Below are 19,870 nucleotides of genomic sequence, written 5' to 3'. Positions count from 1 at the left end.
AAGCCTTCCTGCTGCTGGAGAGGAAACGGTGGTGGAATAGTGTGAAATGTATATTTAATGTGGTTAATTTTGTCTCTGTACACACAGAGACTTTAGACTTTAGCTGTGAGGCTTTGATTCCCCAGTAATGACTCACACGAGCTGTAGCCTTCATATAAAAACCCTGGACAGTTTACCAGCAGTTCTGATCAAAACATGAATGCAGGGTTTATTTTTGAATGCGGTGTTGATGGACTGTCTGGACTGAGCAGGATATAAAGGAAACACTTTTACAGCTTCTAGAAAGTGAAATTATCAAGTATTTCGGTGGATATTTGCTAAATTCTAAAACTCTTTCTGGTTTCCAGCAGAACCAACAAAAGTCACGCTGTTAAACAGTCACACTGTTCGTTTTTGTATTAAATAATTGTTTTTCGAATCACTGCAGACAATATAATAGATACTGTCTTGTTTCCACTCCTGTGGGGATTCTCGGGGGTGGGCAGGATGATTTTGGGCCCGGGTGGATCGATTAGCCTCGGGCTGCTTCACTACAATGCAGCTCAGTGTTGAGGAGAGAGACAGCTGCTCTGTTATCAGTCCGTCTCATGATCTGCAGGTGCAGCAGCAGCAAAACACCAACCAGAACCACATTGAGGCTGCAGCTCTCATGCTGATCTTCACCCTCACATGTGACCTGATCCTCTATGTTGATTACAGTTAGGGCTGCAGCTCTTTGTTATACTGTGTTCATTAATTGATTAATCAGTCTAAACTGGTGGAAAATGCCCATCACAACAGCCCAGAGCTCATAATGACATGTGTAAGTTGTTTGTTTAGCTGCTTAAAACCCGAAGAGATTGAATTTACGATTACATAATGTAAAATAACGACGAAAAATTGTCCTGGAACCAGCTACTTTTTGGACATTTTTGCGAGAAAAAGAACTTGAAACATTTGTTTTTCAAATGTTTTCTCAGTGTCCTTGAATGCATTTATACATTGTCCTTGGCGCAGGTATTAAAAACAATAATAAAAACAAAAAATACAACCAGTTATGTAAAACAGTCAAACCTAAAATCAGTGAAATCTCAAACCACATTTGCAACTAAAGTCGAGACAAAGATTTTTGCATCCCAGAGGCAGATACATTCAGTTTAAATGCATTCAAATTAAAACATGTCACTGTTGCATGGCACTGCTGAAGTCCAATCATCTGTCTCTCTTACAGAACAGATTCCGACTGAGGCTTCACTTTTAAGCGCAATCATAACAACAACTGTTCAAATCACACAAATCTCCTGATGTTTCTCCACCGAAAACACTTCTAAAAGCTCATTTTATTGTTTTTAAAAGTGTCTTTGCCATGACAGATGTTGAAAAAGGGGAAAATGTGACTTTGCTGGATTGTAAAAACTTGATGTTGATGAAGACGCAGCTTTTGTCTACTGCAGATGGTTAAAACACTCAGAGCAGCCTCTCGAGTTCGGCGGTTCACTGCGGCTGTGATCAAAATAAAATAAAAACACCGTGTGATAACGGCCCACATGAAGTCAAATCTTTGGCAGAAACAAGAAGATGTTTTGTTCATTTCAGTGTTCAAGCAGACAAAGCAGCCAGTGTCTCTGCTGCGGCTGATCTCAGGTCAGACTGTCAGAGAGGCTTGCTGCCATCTAGTGGTTTAATTGACCATCTGCTGAAATGATATATGATGTTTCTCCAGTTTTCATTTTTTGTCATACAACTCTTTCATTATCTTTGTTTTCTTTCCCTCTTCCTTCTATCTCTTCCATCTTTATCTACACTCTCTCCTTTCCTTCCATATTGATCTTCCTTTTCCTTCTTTTTCTTTCACGTACCTTCTTTCCCTTCTTCGCTGGCTCTATACTCCATGTTGTATCTCTTTTCTTTCCCGTCTTTCAGTCATTTTGCTCTGCTGCTTTCCCAACTTCCCCTCACACCTCCTTTCATTGTTTCTTCCTCCTGTATTTTCCTCCTTTTTTTGCTTTCCTTCCTCATCTGCCCTCGTATCAGTTTTCTGTATTTTTTGCACTATGCACTTATTTATCCTCATCATTCCCCCTTTCGCTTAAGATTTTGCTTTAACTAGACCTCCAGAAAAATAATAAATACACACCGGGGTGAGAGGGGGTAGAGGAGAAGCGGAGGAGGAGGTAGAGGGAAGACGAATTTGATGCAAATGAGGAAAGGAAATGAGCAGCTACACCTTGGAGATATGAGCTGTCAAGAAAACCCTGAGCTTTGCAGACAAATGCTGAGTGTGCTTAGAGGAAACTCCACCAGCAGAGGACGCTGTGGTCACACTTTAACACCTGATGTCAGTCTGCATTTTCATATGAGGTGTTTGAGGATTTGTTAAAGCTCTAAAGGAAGGATGAGAGGATCAGTTATCTGCAGCGAGAGCTAAAACCTCTGAGCAGCCTCTGTTCTCACCACAGTCCTGATCGTTGTCTCTTATTAGGCCAGAGGGCAAAGTGTCTGACTGTGATATAGACTATCATACCTTATAATTTCTGATATCACCAACCTGTTACTGTACAGCATCAAGTCGTAGTCTCTGCCTTTTAATATGCCTTTTATTTACTAGTGAGTGTTTGTCAATCCAGATGTTTTACACTGACGCTGCAAAGCACGTTAACTTCCACTATTATATTCCTGTTCATGATGAGTTCATCAATGGTTCTTTTGTAACTACTCGGTAATTTATACACCTTATTGTAATGAGTCACTGATATAAGACAACACACTACATGTACACTTCAACGTAAAGACATACTTGTTTTCTATCATGAAAATAAGTCCACAAATGCAGAAGCCTAAAAGCCTTATTTTATTTAAATTTTAGTTAAATGTTGGGAAAACAAAAACAAGTCTGTTCGGTGAAGAGAGAAACAGAAAAATGAGTTTCTCCAACACATGAATGGATATGTGAGGAAAGATCTTTCAGAGAAGAGTTTAAATTAGTACATTATGCTGCCAGTGATGTTGACAAGTATCTGAAATATCAACAGTTGAGATTAAATGTGATTAAATGACAGATCAGTAAACCAATCTTGATAAAAACTGTCGGCCCAAGCCTTAGATATAAGGGGATAACATTGGATCTGCTCACTTTAATAACCAAAAAGAAGTGATTGACAAACAAAAGAAAAAAAAAACATGTTTATTAAAAAGAAGAAAAGGGCAACGTTAAAGGATAATTTCACCCAAAAATGAAAATTCAGTCATAATCTACTCACCCTCATGCTGATGGAAAGTCTGGTGAGATTTCATAGTCCACAAAACATTTCTGGAGCTTCACAGCAAAACAGCGTCGCAGATTTCTCCTAAACATCTAAAGTAGATGAGGTCATGTTTTAAAATGTAAAAAAAGACTGAAAAAAAGACTGAAAATGGCTCCATACAGCTCAAACCCTGTGTTCCAATACCCATACAACCATACAGCCACACTATTTAGTATACCAGAAGAAGAGTTTGTATGTGTCACTATGAAATATGTGAAATGCAGTATGCCAACAGTACCAGGATGTCCTACTACATCTGGTCGCATTTTGCCGTACACAAGCCAGCATACTTTTCTGGCTGTTCTGACCCACAATCCTCTGTGCCACGGAAGATATGTCATGCCGTGTTGCTCGAATATAAACAAAGCCAAAAGAGCTCAAACATTTGACAGCTCATTTAAGTTTAAGTACTACATTTGTTTTGTGACTCGTTTACATCAATATATTAATATACTATCGCTGCACAAAGCTAAGTGGATAAATAACATCTTTGCAAATCAATTTGGGATATCAGGGCCTCCTGAGTTCTTGGCTTATGTTGGACGAGCTGTATGGAGAAATGTTTTTTCAGTAGTTTTTCTTTTTACGTTTTAAAACATCATAAAAACCCATCTGCTGTAATGCTGTTTTGCATTGAAGTTCCGGAAATGTTTTGTAGACTATGAAACAGAAAATTGTCAGTAAAATATCAAAAATTTAAATTAAAGCACATATAATCTTATAAAAACATATTTCTATATATCATAACACAATAAAAACTAATTGAATTGCTTCTTATAATGATCAAGTCAAACCAGCTCAAACTTAAAATATTTTTTTTTAGTAATGCTTTTGCTCCACCTCCACGGTGTGATTGTCCTTCGTCCTCTGACTCGATGTCAGTCGTGTGAGAAGGTGAATAAACTGCAGCTGAAGTGCGTCGACGCTGCATTGCACCATGGTCCTGAGTGCTGATATAAGATGACAAACTGCCATCAGTGAAGGCGGCATGTGCCCATGTTGCGTAATCCAACACCTTCTGGCTCCTCTCTCACCGCTAAAAATACCAGCGGGATCTGGACCTCCATCTGATACCATCCTCGCTGCCTCACAAAACACAAACACAGAACATCCTTACCGCTGATTTCATCTCACGCAGAGGCGTCGTAATGTCTCGGTTATTTCCAAAACATGAGAGAACAACTCTACAAACGGGGGATGAGAGAAGTTCGTTTGTCTGTGATACTCAGACAGGGTCGCCAAAACATTCACTTGATCAAGAAGATGCTGCCTGAGATTTGGAAACAGCTGGAACAGAAGACTTATCTCTCTGCTCTCACAGTTTTTTGTTTCCTTCTGCCCAAGTTTGTTGTGAAGAGATCATGTCGGTTCACATTCCACAGGCTCAGCGAGGTCTGATGCTGCCGAGCTGCGGGGTGTCATCGTGGGTCGGCAGTTCGTCATGTCGTGAAATGCGCTTATTTTCTGTCTTGCTGCAATCTATGTGAGAAGATCATCCGGCTGCTACTGTACACCAAACATGAAGCTACCACCAGCAGGTGAAAAGGTTAGTTTAGCACTGAGACAGGAAACAGGCTAGATTAGCCTAGCTTGGCTCTGTTAAAAGAAAGAGTAAAACAAGAAATCTTTGTTTGGATTGAACAAATCTAATACAACATGTGAATTAGTGAACTTCAGAAGTGCTTGGCCACAGGTTTGAAGATAGGTCTACATAATGCAACATCAAACGTGTGAACGGAGTCTGTAGAGCGCATTTCATTTGCAGTATTGTTACAGTTGCCCCTACACGTGGTGTTAGATGTAACATTTAACTTCTTGTGACTCTAACGTTGCTTGTAGAAACATTTGATGACTGTTTCACGAGTTCACAATTCTCCACAGGTGTTTTTGTACAAATGAAGCAAAAAAGATGTAAGGTTTTAATTTGTGAGTTTAAGAGGTGCTGGTAGGTGTCATGCATGAGTAACGTGATTAAATCACTGAAAAAAAAAAAAAGAAAGACTCAGCCTGAACGAGTCACTGCTGTAGAAGTGAAAGTTTATTTAATAGATGTAAAATATTAAAGTCATAAACCAACAGGGAGAAACATCAACACTTTGACTGATGGAGTGTCTGCTGTGTGGTGAACATTAAACTGGGTGTTAACCTGGACAACAAGTGGTCGTTTTGAGCCAGTGGAAAAGGAAAATGTGTTAAGTGTGTTTGTAGTCTCCTGTGTTGTACTGTACGTGCTGCTGTGCGTGTCATGTAGGACCGAGGTGAGGTTCGGGGAACATCAGTGGGATACTGGACACCAAACAAGCTTCCTGCAGAGTTACAAACTGCCTTCACACACATTTTTTCTCATTAATACCACAGCTTTTCATATACACAGCTGGTATAAATGTCTTGTTTTGGGCTGTTATTTGATTCTCGCAGTGTGTAATCGGACATTTCTCTCACTCTCTTTGTGTTCACTCTGATGCAATTAGCTCCGCGGTAGCAGAGCGTGACTGGAGGAACGCTCGCCCTGATGAAGAAGAGCTTAGGAATAAACACCACACACATTTCTCCGGCTTCTTTCATGCTGCTTCTGTTCCTGTCGCGCAATTTGTTTTAATTTTCCAAGTTTTGCACGACTGTTAAAAATCAGATAAGCACTTCTGGTTTTGTTGCAAGAACTTAACTCATAGACAGAACAGATCAGAAAACTGCCGTAAGTATGGAAGTTCAGAAATGACATTAAGTGATACCAAAAGCGGTGACGAGATTCAGGAGAACGCAAAGGCAGCACAAGTTTTGAGGATGAATGTGAAATGAGACGTATTGTAGAAATGTTAATATGGAAATATGCATGTGTCCTTGCAGAAATGTTCACTGCCAACACTTTCTTCTAGTGAGTCTGCTGGTTAGCACCGCTCTGTAGCATCGCTTCCGTATAGTCATGCTTGTATCCTTTCCTATTTCATCTGCCTCAAACCAGAAGACCAGAAGAGTGAGACAGTGCAGCTGTTCTTGAGTATTGAAATTATTTAAAGGAAACATATTAAGCTCATTTTCAAGTTCATAATTTTATTTTGGGTTACCACTGGAATAGGTTTACATGCTTTAATGCTCAAAAAACACATCTGTTCTCTCATACTGTCCAGTGCTGCAGCACTGTATTCCCCCTCTGTCTGAAACGCTCCTGTCTCTTTAAGGCCCCCCTCCTGAATAGCTACTCCCCTCTGATTGGTCAGCTCACGAACGCCTGACCCAACACCGATAACAACAACAGAGCAGCTGTGCTGAATCAATTCTTACGTGGCAAAATAGCTGCAAGGCATAAATTATGCAAATGTGTGACATGATTACGTAGTGTGATGTCACAAAGTCACGGAATTAAAGGCGGGACTACTGACGAGGTGTTTCAGGAGCAGTGTTATCTTTGGGAGAAAAGAGCTTCTGTTGGTGTGGATTTTGACCACACATGCACAAGAATCAATATAAAACACTGGAGGAAAGGAAAATAATGAAAAAGCGAAATAGGTCTCCTTGAAATTATTTAGAATATTCAGAATTGATATGTATCAACATAGTAACACATTAATATTACAAGTTATTGAGTCAAACCATGAGATGATAAAATATTTCTATGCCGGCAGATATTTTTCCAACATTCGACATTCTTAAATTCAGATAAACTGTCTGCTGAGAAGTTAGTGAGAGCAGATTAAAAACAAAAATGAAATGGACAATGAATTTGTCTTTGTGTCTTCTATTAGATAAATTAAAGCAGAAATTTAAATTATACTTGTCTTTAATGAACTTCCATACAGTCAGACACCAGGATTGTAATTCCACTTTAACCATATAAAGGACTTAGATCTAGGATCTATATTTTTGATATTCTTTGCATCTCAATTTTTGCAACCAAATCTACGGTACAAACAGCATTTAGACCTTATAATATTTTTGAATTAAGTTCTTAAACGAAATTTAAAATAAAGAAAACATACTGTATCTTGCTTTAAACCAACACTCTCGCTCACTAAAGCTTCTGGCCCTGGTTCATCATCTGCAGAAGTAACAGGATTTTGTTTTACATTCAACCAGAGACATCCGTCAACACTAAAACAGTGCAGGATAATACAGAAACATTTAAAATATCCACAGTGGTGTTCCGATTCTCCCAAAGCATCAAGCCGTCTACAGAACAGAAGCTTTGTGGACAGTTTCCTTCCATTTGTTTCTGTGTTTGCGTCACATAATCAGATTAAGTTTGCATTCCTGTGGTTTTTTATGGTTTGAATGTTCCTGAGTTGAGTATTGCTTCAGACACTTGTGCTTTCCAGTCAGGCTGCAGCGAGGAATAATGCACCGAAAACATCATAGCATTGAACTTTATCATCGCCTCGGATCAAATCAATTTTTTCTCAGTGTCAGTGCACTCTTGTCAGCAGCGGCTGCACAGGGTTGTATGCTAACGGGACTGGTGTTGGGGCTCACTTTAGTAAAAGGTTTTTCACATTTTCACAAATCATTTGATGAATGCGCAACATTTTTTCCAGACAGGAATCGGGTGCCAACAACAATTCTAATAATAATAAATAGCAAAAACCTGGAGAATCTTAAAACTATTAAACATTGTACTAACTTGTGAGAAGTTAAAGCTGCAATATGTAAGAATTTTGGTTGTGGAGGAATAACAGTTTCGATGTTATGACTTCTATATATTGTGTTGCAAAGAATGTTAAGCATGCTAACCAGCTAGCCCCATCCCAGACCAGTGCTCGCAGCAGTCCACACTGCTAGCTGCACAGCTAACTGAGCTAACTAGCTAATGGCACCTACATCTGGCAGCAGTTAGCAGTTCCTCTGGTGATATGCTGCCCCTTATTTTATTAAGTATTATTATTAGTATAAAGTCAAAAGGTGGACAATTCTTACACATTACACCTTTAAGCCAAACAGACTGCTCCATGAGCATCTGTTGCTCGATGTATTTTTAGTAAAGAGGGATTCTGTATTTAGTCTGTCTGTATGACTGAAACACGACACTGAGGTTTTCTGTATATATTAGAAAATAAATGAGTATCTACTCCTATACACAATGGCGAAGTCAGAGCACCTTGTCATTTCAACCAAGATATAATTATGATATTGTTGTCTTTCAATGGTAGCTCAGATTAGAATCAGACCATATTCACATGGCGGCCATTTTCCTCTGACATCATGCTCAGGGTGGGAAACTAAAAGGTCTAAAAAGTAAAAAGAGCTTTCAAATTGAAAAGGATCTGCAAAGACAATTTACAGTGAAGCCAGGAGGAACATTGGGTCATATTTTCAAGGTAGGCCTTAAATAGCACATTTAATAACCCATTAGCTAATGTTAGCACTCAAATGTCTTAAACAGGTTTTACAGGGGAATTAAAGTCCACTGATTGACTACTGACATCCAGTTTAAACAGAGATATCAGTCCTTTTAATCTCTCTTTGTGTTCGACCTTCGTGGCCAGTGATTCTGCTCTGTGACAATATTAGATTTTCAGGATTTTTGTTGGATGACTTGTCGGGTAATTAATTGGAATAGCCAAAAAACAGACATTCATAAACAGTTTCTCAATTTATTCTCTATAATATTTACTATAGTGCAATATGTATAGATATTGTGATATAAAATTACATATGTCATGAGAAAGGCTATGAGAGAAGTTATAATATTCCTTGATGAGCATAGAGGATGACGAGACTTTTGGCTTGAGAGCCTTTAAAACAAAGAACTTGTGAGCCCTCGTTACTGGTTAAATATTCTGAAAAACATATTTATGTGTAGAAATTTGTTTTGTTTTTTTTTCCTTTATCGTTCTTTTAATCATCTTGTGACACCTATGATTTGACCTCAGACCCCTTGCCCCTGCCTGCGGGTTGGGATCCATTGATTTAAATCAAAAACCCAATGAATGTGTAACAGCAGGAGGGTTTAAAACAGATACAAACTTCTTTTTAAAGGTGCAGTATGTAGTTTTGGGGAATCATTTTTAATCAGAACAGAAAGATCTTCATTGACTGCATTTTACATCCAAACTAAATAAACAAACTCTTTTCGTTTTTGTGACTGAATAAACTGAATAAACAAACTGACCTTAAAGGACAACACAATTTCATACTGTTTTAAATTTGTTTTAAATTTGGCGGACCCTGCCATCTTTCTAGCTTCAAACAGTGTTCTAGGGACCTTATTTTCCCCTGAGAGCAGCTTGTTGACTCAATTATGGAAAAAAACTTTCCTGAGTTTGTATTATGACCTTATTAATATTGTAAATATTAAAATTCTGAGTTTGAATTTCTTCTCCAAAACTCCATAGTGCCCCTTTAAGATCTGATTAGTTCTTAAAACGTGATATTCATCTTGGTGCTTTGAAATGGAAAATTACTACTTATTCTACTATGTTCAATCATGTTTAAATAGGGATTATATACCATCAACATACCAATACAGTGTTATAGACAGTTTGTAAAATGTATTTAACTCTTAATAATAATCATAGATAGCATATCTGAGAGTGCTTTAAATACAAAGCTACTTCAGTCACTATTTACATTCAGATATATTATAAATATGTTTCTGTATCCATTGTTGGCTTTTACATATTCAAACATATTAACATGTGTATATATATATCTATATATATATATATATTTTCAAAACTCACATACAGCCATATATACAGATAGTAAATATCGTATTCACATACAGTAGGTCACAATGTTGTGAATGTGCCAGTGCTGATGGTCTGTTTGAGTCCTGCAACTTGACTGAAAAACCGTTTCAGACTCCAGTCGAGTTGCTTTGGAACACGTTGAGATTCCCAAAGGCAGAAAAAGTATTGCTTTGTGATTTATTGATGTTTTCTGACTGAGCTGAGTCAAAAAAAAGCCTCGGCTGCGGCCTCCTCTTCACCGAAACACGACCTGGGTGTGACAGAGTGCTGCCCGAGGTGTTTTCTCCTCCATATTGCTTTCAATATTGCTGCTGTGTCTGGTGTGGAGGGAGCGACCAGGGGGAGCGGTGCCGCAGTAATTGAGAGGCGCTGACAGAGTTTAATAAGGGTGAGGGATTAAACAGGAGGTCGAGGCTGTTGCCGAGGCTGCTCTCGGTACATCGGCGGGGTCAGAAAAGATCCTGAGGGCCCAAGTGGATGATAATAGGTGTGGCTATGGTCTGCGGCTGGTAATAGGCACTGTCGATGTACAGGCCGCCTAAGGACAGGAGACACGAGCAACCAGGGTTAACAGGAACAGAAATAATTATTATCACATAATATAGATCTGGTTTCCTTCACTCTGAGGTGATGAGGTGTGAATGGATGTGGGATGCACTTCAACCGTGTGATCACTGAAACTTTGAAGTTGCAAATTCAAAGCAGATGACATACATACATCGTCTCAGGAGGCCTACATTTTCTATCAGCTCCCAGAACTGTTAAAGCTCGGGGGACATAAGCAGATGTAGTGCAGCGGTTCACATTTACTGACCCCTTTACCAAGGACAGCAAAGTAAAAGCTGAATTCTGGGTGTTCAGATTTGCTAAAGAGTTATAACAAACTGCTAATAGCACCTGTCTATATGTGAAACAGCCTGGAGCAGCTTTAACTTAAAGGATCATTTCGGTTTCTTACAACTTACTTTTGGAGTTCTGGCCATCATTTCTATGTAGTGTATGTAGTTTTATAATGATAATAATGGATGGATGTTTTTAGTGACGGATGCTTACAACAGTGTGGATAATAATTTGACTGTTTGCTTTTGTTTTCCAAACGCATCCGGCTCACCTGTTATTTCTGTTACTTGACTTCTTTTTAGTGATGTCGATGCACTCGCAGAGCTAACTATCGTGGTGAGTACAATGTTATTATTATCTATGGATAGAAATAATGTCCAAAGCTTTGAAAGTCGGGTTCAAGTAATAATAAACCAAGTAATCCGTTGAGAGTTTCTCAGTGGACACACCAGGTTAAAGAAGTTATGGATCAGGAATGAAGCTGACTTACTTTTATATGAAACAACTAAGAAAGTTGAAAACAAAAATCACTTTACATGAGTCAGTGCAGGTTGTATAATGGCTATACAAACTTAACTTCATATTCCTCAGGCTATAGGACAACTTAACCAGTGTATAAAAAAGTAATAAGGTGGTCTAATAATGTGAAATACTATTTCATGATAAAATATTTAGGCCCTTTCAGACACAACAGTGTTTGAGCTGCACTTGCTGCTGGGTTTAGCGCACATCTGTCTAGGTGTTCAGGAAAAGGGGGAAAAATGAACAAAACTAAGCTACTACCTGGTAAAACACACCTTATATGCCTACTTGGTTGGAAACATGATTCCACGAGCCTCTACGGTCTGTAAATGTGTTTATTTATGGAGATCAGATGCATACAATGTGTTTTCCCTCCATTTTGCCCTTCGTGCCTGCCTGACTGTCACAACACATGGCTGGAGCTTGCAGAGCATCATGCTGCACAGTGAAAAGCCATCATGGACCAGCAGAAGCCAGTTGAAATAATGGGTTTCAGAGTGCAGTGCTGCCATTGTCGCATTGTGTCTGAAAGGGCCTTTACCTGGATGTGTACATGAAATGTGTATGAATCGTAAATAAAACGTTCACGAAACCACCAGTTACTCAGCTGTTGACAAAAATATTCATTTATTTTAACAGAGTATAACCTACAAACAGGTCAAAATAAAATCTCTCTCTGAAGAAGAAAGTATTTCAACTCAACACAAAATGGCTCAAGTACTCAACAAGTAACTGTAAACTTGGACATTCAATATCCAAACAAAGAGGAAAAATGTTTCTCAGTGCAACCGATTATTGTAAACCTGTTTTTTTTCTCTCTCACAGAAACTTAAAACAGCAACAGAAAACAGAGAGAAATTAAAATACAAAACAGCGATCACATCCATGAGCGGTTCTTTCGACAAAGCAGCTCTCTGATCAATTACATTTTGCCTACATTTTCTATCTGCATACTTTTAGATGCTACTTAGTGTCCTAGAGCTGCTGTTGCTTCAGTTCCTTACACTTGAAGTTGCACTTTGTTTGTTAAGCTCCCCATTGAATATTTAGTAGTCAGTGTATGTTGTTTTAGGTTAATATGTCTTTACTTCCCTACGATGACTGAATTACTTTGCAATGGTGGATGTTGAGTGAGTTCCCATACAGATGATGTTTAGTTCCCTTCACTGTTCATGTCATTATAAGTGCAGGGTGGGTATTTTCTTTTTACTTCTCTAAAGTTTCGTGGGTTACCACATTGTATATTTAGTAGTCGGTGTATGGCAGGTGTTTCTTTATGTCTCAGGAAAGTATGTTTAGTTACTTACAATGGATATTAAATGTTTTGTGTACTGTTGGAGATTTCTTTTGTTCCTTCCAAAAGGTTTTTAACTCCTAACTCTGGATATTTTGTACTTGGTGTTTTTTTTTGTTTTTTTTTAGTTCCCTACAGCGAACATTTAATTGGCCACTGTAGGGAACTAAACAAACAAACAGATCCAACTACAGTACTAATTATCCACTCTAGGAAAAATAAATACTCACTGAAAGTAACAAAACATTTTGTTGGGAACTTAAATCCAACAGAAGCTGTATAAAAAAGGTTGTTTTTTCTCTCATTTTGGTGAATATTCAGTTAATCATGGTGAATATTTAGTTTAGGGAACTTATTGTGTGTGGAACAAAAGACAAAAGTTAGTTCCTATCGGAGGATGTGTGGTTCCTTACTATGACGATGGTTATGGTAGCTGGTGTAATTACACTGCCTTTTTCACAGCTCCCAAAAGCGACTTTATTTTTGCTCTACAGACTCTGTTTTTGTTGATGTTGGGTTATAATAGATTTATTACCTTAGATGAGAAATGTAGTAGGCTGAGTTGGTTTTTTTTAGTCTCTTGAGAAGCCACTTATTGTTTAGAGTTTCCATAAATGACATTTAAAGTTTATTTAGTGTGCTTACTTTGGTGTATGGTTGTGTTTCCTATTTCTTATTTGTTTGTATAATAGCTTTTATTTAGTTCCCTACAGTAGATCTGCAGCTCCCTACAGTGTAATATCTACCTGAACAGTCTAACACACTGCAGTCCACTAAATGCTGACCTCAGTCTTTCATTGCATAACAATTTGATGATCAAAGAGCTTATTTGTCAAACTCTGTGTTCACACACATAGTGAGAAAACTGCCACACAAATTTCTAATAGCCATTTTAATCTTGCTGGTTTCTAGTGTAGCGTAGAGGGAACATGCTGTACAATAACGATGCTGCAGGATTTGAGGCTGACGAGGGACACTGGTCAAAGGTTTGTGGATTCCAGTGTTGGTTTGAAAACTTGTGTTGTGAACAGACAGTCAAAATACGACTTAAACAAGTGATTTCCTAAGAAGTAGCTGAGGTGAGGTGAGGGAGGGTCCTAATAGGGGTAGAGGTGGGTGACGGGGTATGTTGTGGGGACTCTGATGACAGGGACAACTACTGAGGGCATTCTGGAGGGAAAACCTGAGGAAGAGCAAAGAAAAATAAAGAACTCAAATGTTGGGATGAATAAATCAAATGGATGGATTATTGATCAGAGAGAGTGAGTGAAAGTTTACCGTAGGGAGGGAGGGCACCTGCAGGGCTGTAACCATAGGGAGCACCAAAACCTGTGATGGAAATCATACAAAGTGTTATACAGTTTAATCACAAAACAAAACTGCATTAATATATCCTTTTGTTGTTCCTGTTGGTTTCCTACAGAAGTTTACAGGATATCTAAGAAACATGTTGACAGATATCAAGGAGCTTAAATAGCAAGTTCTACCACGGGTGATTATTTTGAGTTGATTTGAACATGAACTTGCACTTACTCAAACACTGCATGTATATGTTATGATGGTCTATCACTGTGTGCTTTTTAATGAAAATCCAAACAGAAATGAAAGATTTCTGAATATCTTTGTAGCAGTAAAATAGATTTAGAGGACTGAGCAGCCTTGGAGAAGCTCTGCACTCTGAATGCTTTCTGTTTATCATTCATAATGCAATATCTTTACATAAATAAACTAATAAATAGATAAAAAGAAGTATTTGAACTTGATTTTGTGGTTGCAGTTAATTATTTCCATTATTTATTGGTTAGCTCATTATTCCTTCAATAATCATTTACTTTATAAAATAACCATGTAAGTTCCCAGAGGCCAAATTGACTTTGTTTGTTTTTTTGGCCTTTTTATGGCTTTATTTGATAGGACAACTTGAGATATGACAGGGAACGGGATTAGAGAGAGGGGGATGACATCAGCAAAGGAGCAAAGGTCTGCAGTGAGGGCACGGCCTCTGTACATGGGGCGCACTCTCTACCAACGGAGCTACTGTGGCAGGTAGTCTGTCATGCAGCTGGACTCACCTGGGGGGATGTACCCATGTGTGGGTGGGGTGCTGATGTATGGAGCTCTGGGGATGACCGGGACTCGTGGAGGTCTGGCAGCGAGGGCCGGGAGGGTCAGCACCGAGGCTACGGGTCGCTTTGGCTACACAAACACACACCCAGCACACATCAGCACTGTGACATGATGCTGTATCACTTCAGACTTATAGGCAACACTTTACTCACAGGAGGGTTGGGCCGTTTCTTCTTGCTGGTCGTAGATTTGGAGCCAGAGAACAGGCTGTTCAGGGCAGCTAGCGCTGCGCTGGCTTTGGCTACTTTCTTATTGGGACCCGTCCCCCGAAAAACCTGCTTGTCCACCTCCACCTGTCACAACACACACAGAGGAGTATGTCTTCTAATAAGGTTTAAAACTAATGTTCCTTTAATGTTTGTAACCAGGTTGTAATTTTTAGAATCAGAGCTAAAACTAACAATTTGTTGATTGACAAAAATATGCCACTGTTTGCCTATTCAAGGCTTCGCACTGGACTCAGGAACTCTCAGGACCATTTATAATTCCAAAATGAAATATTTCACTTCAATGTAGTTAAGCAAAATTAATATGCTGTCCACTCTGTTATCATCATCATAACTGCTAATTTAGAGTCAGGCTGCCTCAGAGTCTCAGCTCAGTATCATCATCTGTTATAACACCTCACAGTGTAACATCAACTACTGTCGCCTGTGATATTCTCTCATCTAATATCTGTCACATGAGGTGGTCAGATTGTTTTAGCATCTGACTTCATGTTAAACCATTTCACAGTACAGCTCTGATGACACGGTGCCGACAGCTGTCTTATTAATATTTTCTAACTCCTTCTTCTTGTACCATTAGTGACTCTGCTCAATGTGTCAGCTGATTTCTGACAGCACAACTTGAAGCTCTGCAGTGTGAAATTCTTCGTTACTCTGGGGACATTTTTGTGAATGAACCTTGCCCACAAACGGAGAAGAACAGGCAGACTTTAATGGCAGTTTTAGAGGCAACAATTGTGCTTAAAATGAACATACACCTGTCATGAGCAGCTGGCATTCATCAGGCTAAAAGGAGCGGTTTACAACAAGTTGATGCAGTTGGCTTCAAACACTCAAAAAAAGGATATGTTTTAGAACAAACCAACAAAACCAAAAACACTGTATTTCTACTCAAACGACAGATTGATCTCACAGTATAGAATTGGTTTCATGTGCAGCTGTCTTTCTGGGATTTTTTCAGATGTGTGAAGATGTTTTGATATGCAGGAAGCACCGAGGTGGCAAACATCAAACACGTTCCCTCTCTCATCAATTCCTAATAAGACCCTCTGAAAGGAAGACAGGAAATCTATGAAATGAAGAAGTGAGGGGGTGTGTGTGTGTGAGTGTGTGTTGTCCTACCTCTATGATGAAGCGTTTGTCGTAGCTGCTGCCGCTCTCTGATATCAGCTCGTATTTGAGGCCGCGGCGTTTCTCATTCAGCTCCATCACTGGGTTTTTACCTCCTGCTGTTAGGATTGGACCTGGAGCTCTGGACTACAGACACAGAGGGAGAGACGCACGTCTTACATTTGTTTTATTTCTAAATGTAATTAAGTGCTCGTGTTTCCTCGAAGTAAGACATGATTTCCTATCAGTCCTTTCACAGCATGTAGATTATTTCAACTGGCAACAGACTTTTTAGGTTTAACTTATCATTGTAAAGTACGGCTGGATTTTTCCTGCAAAAACAAGGGACAAATTATGTACAAAGGAAGGACAACAGGATTAGGCACTGTTGTCCCTGGTTGCTGTCCCCAGGTACGTGGGAACAACTGTAATACCTGTTTTGGCTACAGATTATATAAAATGGCTTCCTTAAATCACTCTAATTTTAGCTTCATCACTCTGGATCCCCGTTTGTTATTTTAATAACCTATAAGGTAGTGGTTATCCTGAAGGCCTGACATGAATCTAAGGAGTCTCCAGGACACTGCAATAAACTGAAATAAAATTGTGCTGCGCACAGTTATGATGGCTATGCTTTGAAAAATACTTTATATTAACAACTGAAAAGATCAATCAGCTCAGGCCTCTCAAAACAACTCAAATAAAATTATCTGAAAAGGGAAAAAAACAAATTGACTGAACTCTGTAATGAGGTTATGTTGTAGCAGAACAGCGACTCTGATTTCCCTCAAACCAAATTCAAATCTAAAAGGGACAGGGCTTTTAAAGTCCCTAAACCCTGGAAGATTAATCACGTTAGTAGTCTGATTCTGTTTTGTATTTTTTACTCTGTTTAACACTTTATGAATTGTTGTGACCAAACATATCATCATGTGAAGGATTAGCTTGGTGCGTGAATGTTGGAGGCTTTCATTTTACTGCCTAAAGAGTATTCAGTGATTCCTGTTGAAAAATGTATTCTCAAGCTGATCAAGGCCTCAGAAAGATGACAACATTAAATTTTACTGGCAGCTGCATTTGTCCAAAGTGCATTCAAACTAGATGTTGTCCACATTCGGGGCATCCCTCTAAAACAACTTGAATAAAACAGAGGCAGATGACTTTTGTTAAAAGATTTTCAACTTGTTTGTTGCAGCTTATTTTTTGGCACATTGACACTTTAACTAGAGATTTTGAAGTGAGGAATCTCCATCACATCACAGGTTGGTGACACTGATATTTCACAAAAGGCCACTGTCCGTCTGTGCACCAGTCTAATCCTCATGTGTACGTGTTAATAATCCCAGTGCTTTCGTGTGTGTGTGTGTGTGTGTGTGCGCTCCCCACCTCCTGTGTGTCTGTGGAGGAGGTGATGGAGGTGGAGCTGGAGCTGGTGGACATCCTGTCGTTCTTGCCTTCGCCATCTGACTTCTCGTCGGCGCTCAGCGAGTCTATGTCTCCGTCGCCGCCAAGCACGAAGCCCAGAGCCTGCAGCGCCTGAGGAGGCAACAACACACACACATTCATATGCTAGTTTTTTTACATGCTATTTCCTCCACATTTAGGCTGACCACCATCTTATTAGATAAGTCGCTTTCTCTAATGCCCTGACAGTCCCTGAAGTCACCACAGGCGGGAAATGAATCACACTTGTATCATCTCTGACTGAGCTGTCCTTGAGCAAGGCACTCAATCACCTAACAGCTGCGGCAGTAAGGCTGCAAAGTGGCCATCAACAACAACAACAACAACACAAAGACTGGCTGTACTGGGCAGCTCTAACGTGTGAATGTGTAACTCAATAAATAAATGTGTGTGACGAAGTGTGAGCAGTCAAACTTAACAAGTTCAGTCAAAGCTTCGTCACAAAAAGAACATTCTCTCTTCACCTCAACTGTTCCTTTGTTTGAGTTAATGGTCAAGTTTTTAAATCATCTGACGCCTGCGAGTACAAAGGGAGTGACCTCTCAAGTCCTGTTTTTAACGCTTTGAGCACTCAGCTGGCTTCTACCTTTTAACAATTACCACTTCCAGGTACACAGCTGGCAGTTGATTTGCGCTGTTGAGATTTCCGTTGTTATATTCAGCCATAACTGTAACATTTAAAGATATAAAGTAAAACACCGTAGTCCGACCTATCTGACGTTTCTGCTGTTCTTATTTAATGTACTGTGTTGCTTTGCCAGCATTTTTAATACCCAACAATGAAGCCTCAGACTAACTTGTAGTTTGGGGTAAACTTATTAGGGAAGGTTTTGTTATTAATGAGATATGAAAGAATCAACAATGCATTTTAGATTAATTAGATGTATAAACTTTGTAAACATCATGAAGAGAACATAGTATAATTTGATGATAGGAATGTCATTAGTTTTGCAGGTATATTTGGTCATATACATATTGGAAGAGTTTACATTTGAACCTGATGATGGTGCTTGTTGAAAAGTTAAGGGATCATTCAAGTTCATAGTCAATTTCACTCAAAATCACAAATGCCAATCTCAACATAGTGCTGCAGGAAAAATCTGAGGATTACTAGAGTTAGAGGGATTCATCCTCTGGGGAACATGAATGTACTGCTTTTCTTGCCAATCCAAAAGCTGCTGAGATATTTCAGAATCTCCGCACTGACCATCAGAAACTGCCTTCTCTAGAGCCGCCAGTGTGGCTAAAAGTCGGTATGCAGATGACAGAACCTGACTTTTGATTCTGCCGATCATGGACACTATTGTCCCACAATGCAATGCAAAAAGAAAATGGAGGAGCTCCACCACCTTTAATGAGTTGTAAATTGTAGAATGGTACTGGCTGCTATCACTTCAAGGAGAGCATGTTGCATTAATTTAGATTTTTTGATGTAACAGTGTGAACTCTGTTGAATACCTTGAGGGCTACTTGCAGCTTGGCGGTTCTCTTGGAGTTCCCAGTGGCCTGATAGGTGGTTCCCTGGATGTCCACAGACATGGTGAAGACCGGAGCGTGCACTGGGCCAGACTGAGACAGCAGGCGGTACTGAAGGCCCGGGTGGATTTGATTCAGACGCATCAGAGCGTTCATGGGGTGGTTTGGATCCGTCATTCTCCAGTCCAGGACTAAAGGAAGAAAGATGTTTTTGTTAGCTTGGTGTTTTTTAAAACTCGAAACCTTTATTATCTTCCGAGTTCACATTCCATTTAGGAACAGGTCAACGGTCCCTCGTCCGCTGAGCAAGGCAGTTAAAACAATCCATCAGAACATAATAAAGACACAATCTGAATGAATTTTGTCCAGTTTGATAAACATGTATGTGAGGAAGTCTTGTCTCAAGTTGATTTTAAAGTGTTCAAATGACAACCTTCATTACCATAAAACTGAACGCAAATAAAATCGAGAAGGACATTTGAAAGAGTCGTCTTGAAGTCATGAATAGAGGTAATTGTTTGGAGTAAGTTAGACAAATGATTCCGGTCTGGTGGTGCTTTAAACTAAAAAGCACATCTCCCAAATTCTTTACAGATTCTTGGCAAGTGTTGAGTGTACAACAACTGTCAGGTATAGTCCTTGAAAACAAACAGGTTTTAATGTCGCCAATTTTTCTGAGCATTCAGAGCATGTGCTGACAAACTGAATTTCAAAGCGAAGAAAACAAAGACATCTCTAACCTGAAAATACATGCTGAGCTCTTGTGCACGGACTCATTCAAAGGTTAATCTCCACCGATAACATAAGAGTAATAAGTAATAAGACGGATTGCTCAGGAGGTCT

At 39.3% G+C, this 19,870-nt stretch overlaps 1 protein-coding gene across 2 annotated transcripts in view; it reads right to left on the bottom strand.

The window, feature by feature from the left end:
• Window positions 1-9,892: 9,892 nt before the first annotated feature.
• Window positions 9,893-19,870, bottom strand: part of LOC140996005 (spermatid perinuclear RNA-binding protein-like) — a 71,857-nt gene continuing 61,879 nt past the window's right edge. Inside the window, exons 13-19 of one of the 2 annotated variants that reach the window (XM_073466204.1) lie at window positions 19,010-19,218; window positions 17,474-17,623; window positions 16,100-16,234; window positions 14,903-15,043; window positions 14,696-14,819; window positions 13,902-13,952; window positions 9,893-10,505 (exon numbers count right to left, since the gene is read on the bottom strand). In XM_073466204.1, the coding sequence (XP_073322305.1) occupies window positions 10,417-10,505; window positions 13,902-13,952; window positions 14,696-14,819; window positions 14,903-15,043; window positions 16,100-16,234; window positions 17,474-17,623; window positions 19,010-19,218 (899 nt within the window). In that variant the 3' untranslated portion in view covers window positions 9,893-10,416. Of the gene's footprint in view, window positions 10,506-11,939; window positions 13,807-13,901; window positions 13,953-14,695; window positions 14,820-14,902; window positions 15,044-16,099; window positions 16,235-17,473; window positions 17,624-19,009; window positions 19,219-19,870 lie in introns of those variants that run through there. The other variant, XM_073466205.1, reaches the window with a different exon arrangement.

The sequence above is a fragment of the Pagrus major genome, chromosome 5 (genome assembly GCF_040436345.1).
Source record: "Pagrus major chromosome 5, Pma_NU_1.0".
In the NCBI taxonomy this organism is placed as follows: domain Eukaryota; kingdom Metazoa; phylum Chordata; class Actinopteri; order Spariformes; family Sparidae; genus Pagrus; species Pagrus major.
Note: the sequence above shows the minus strand (reverse complement) of the source record. Positions and strands in the feature narration are given on the sequence as shown.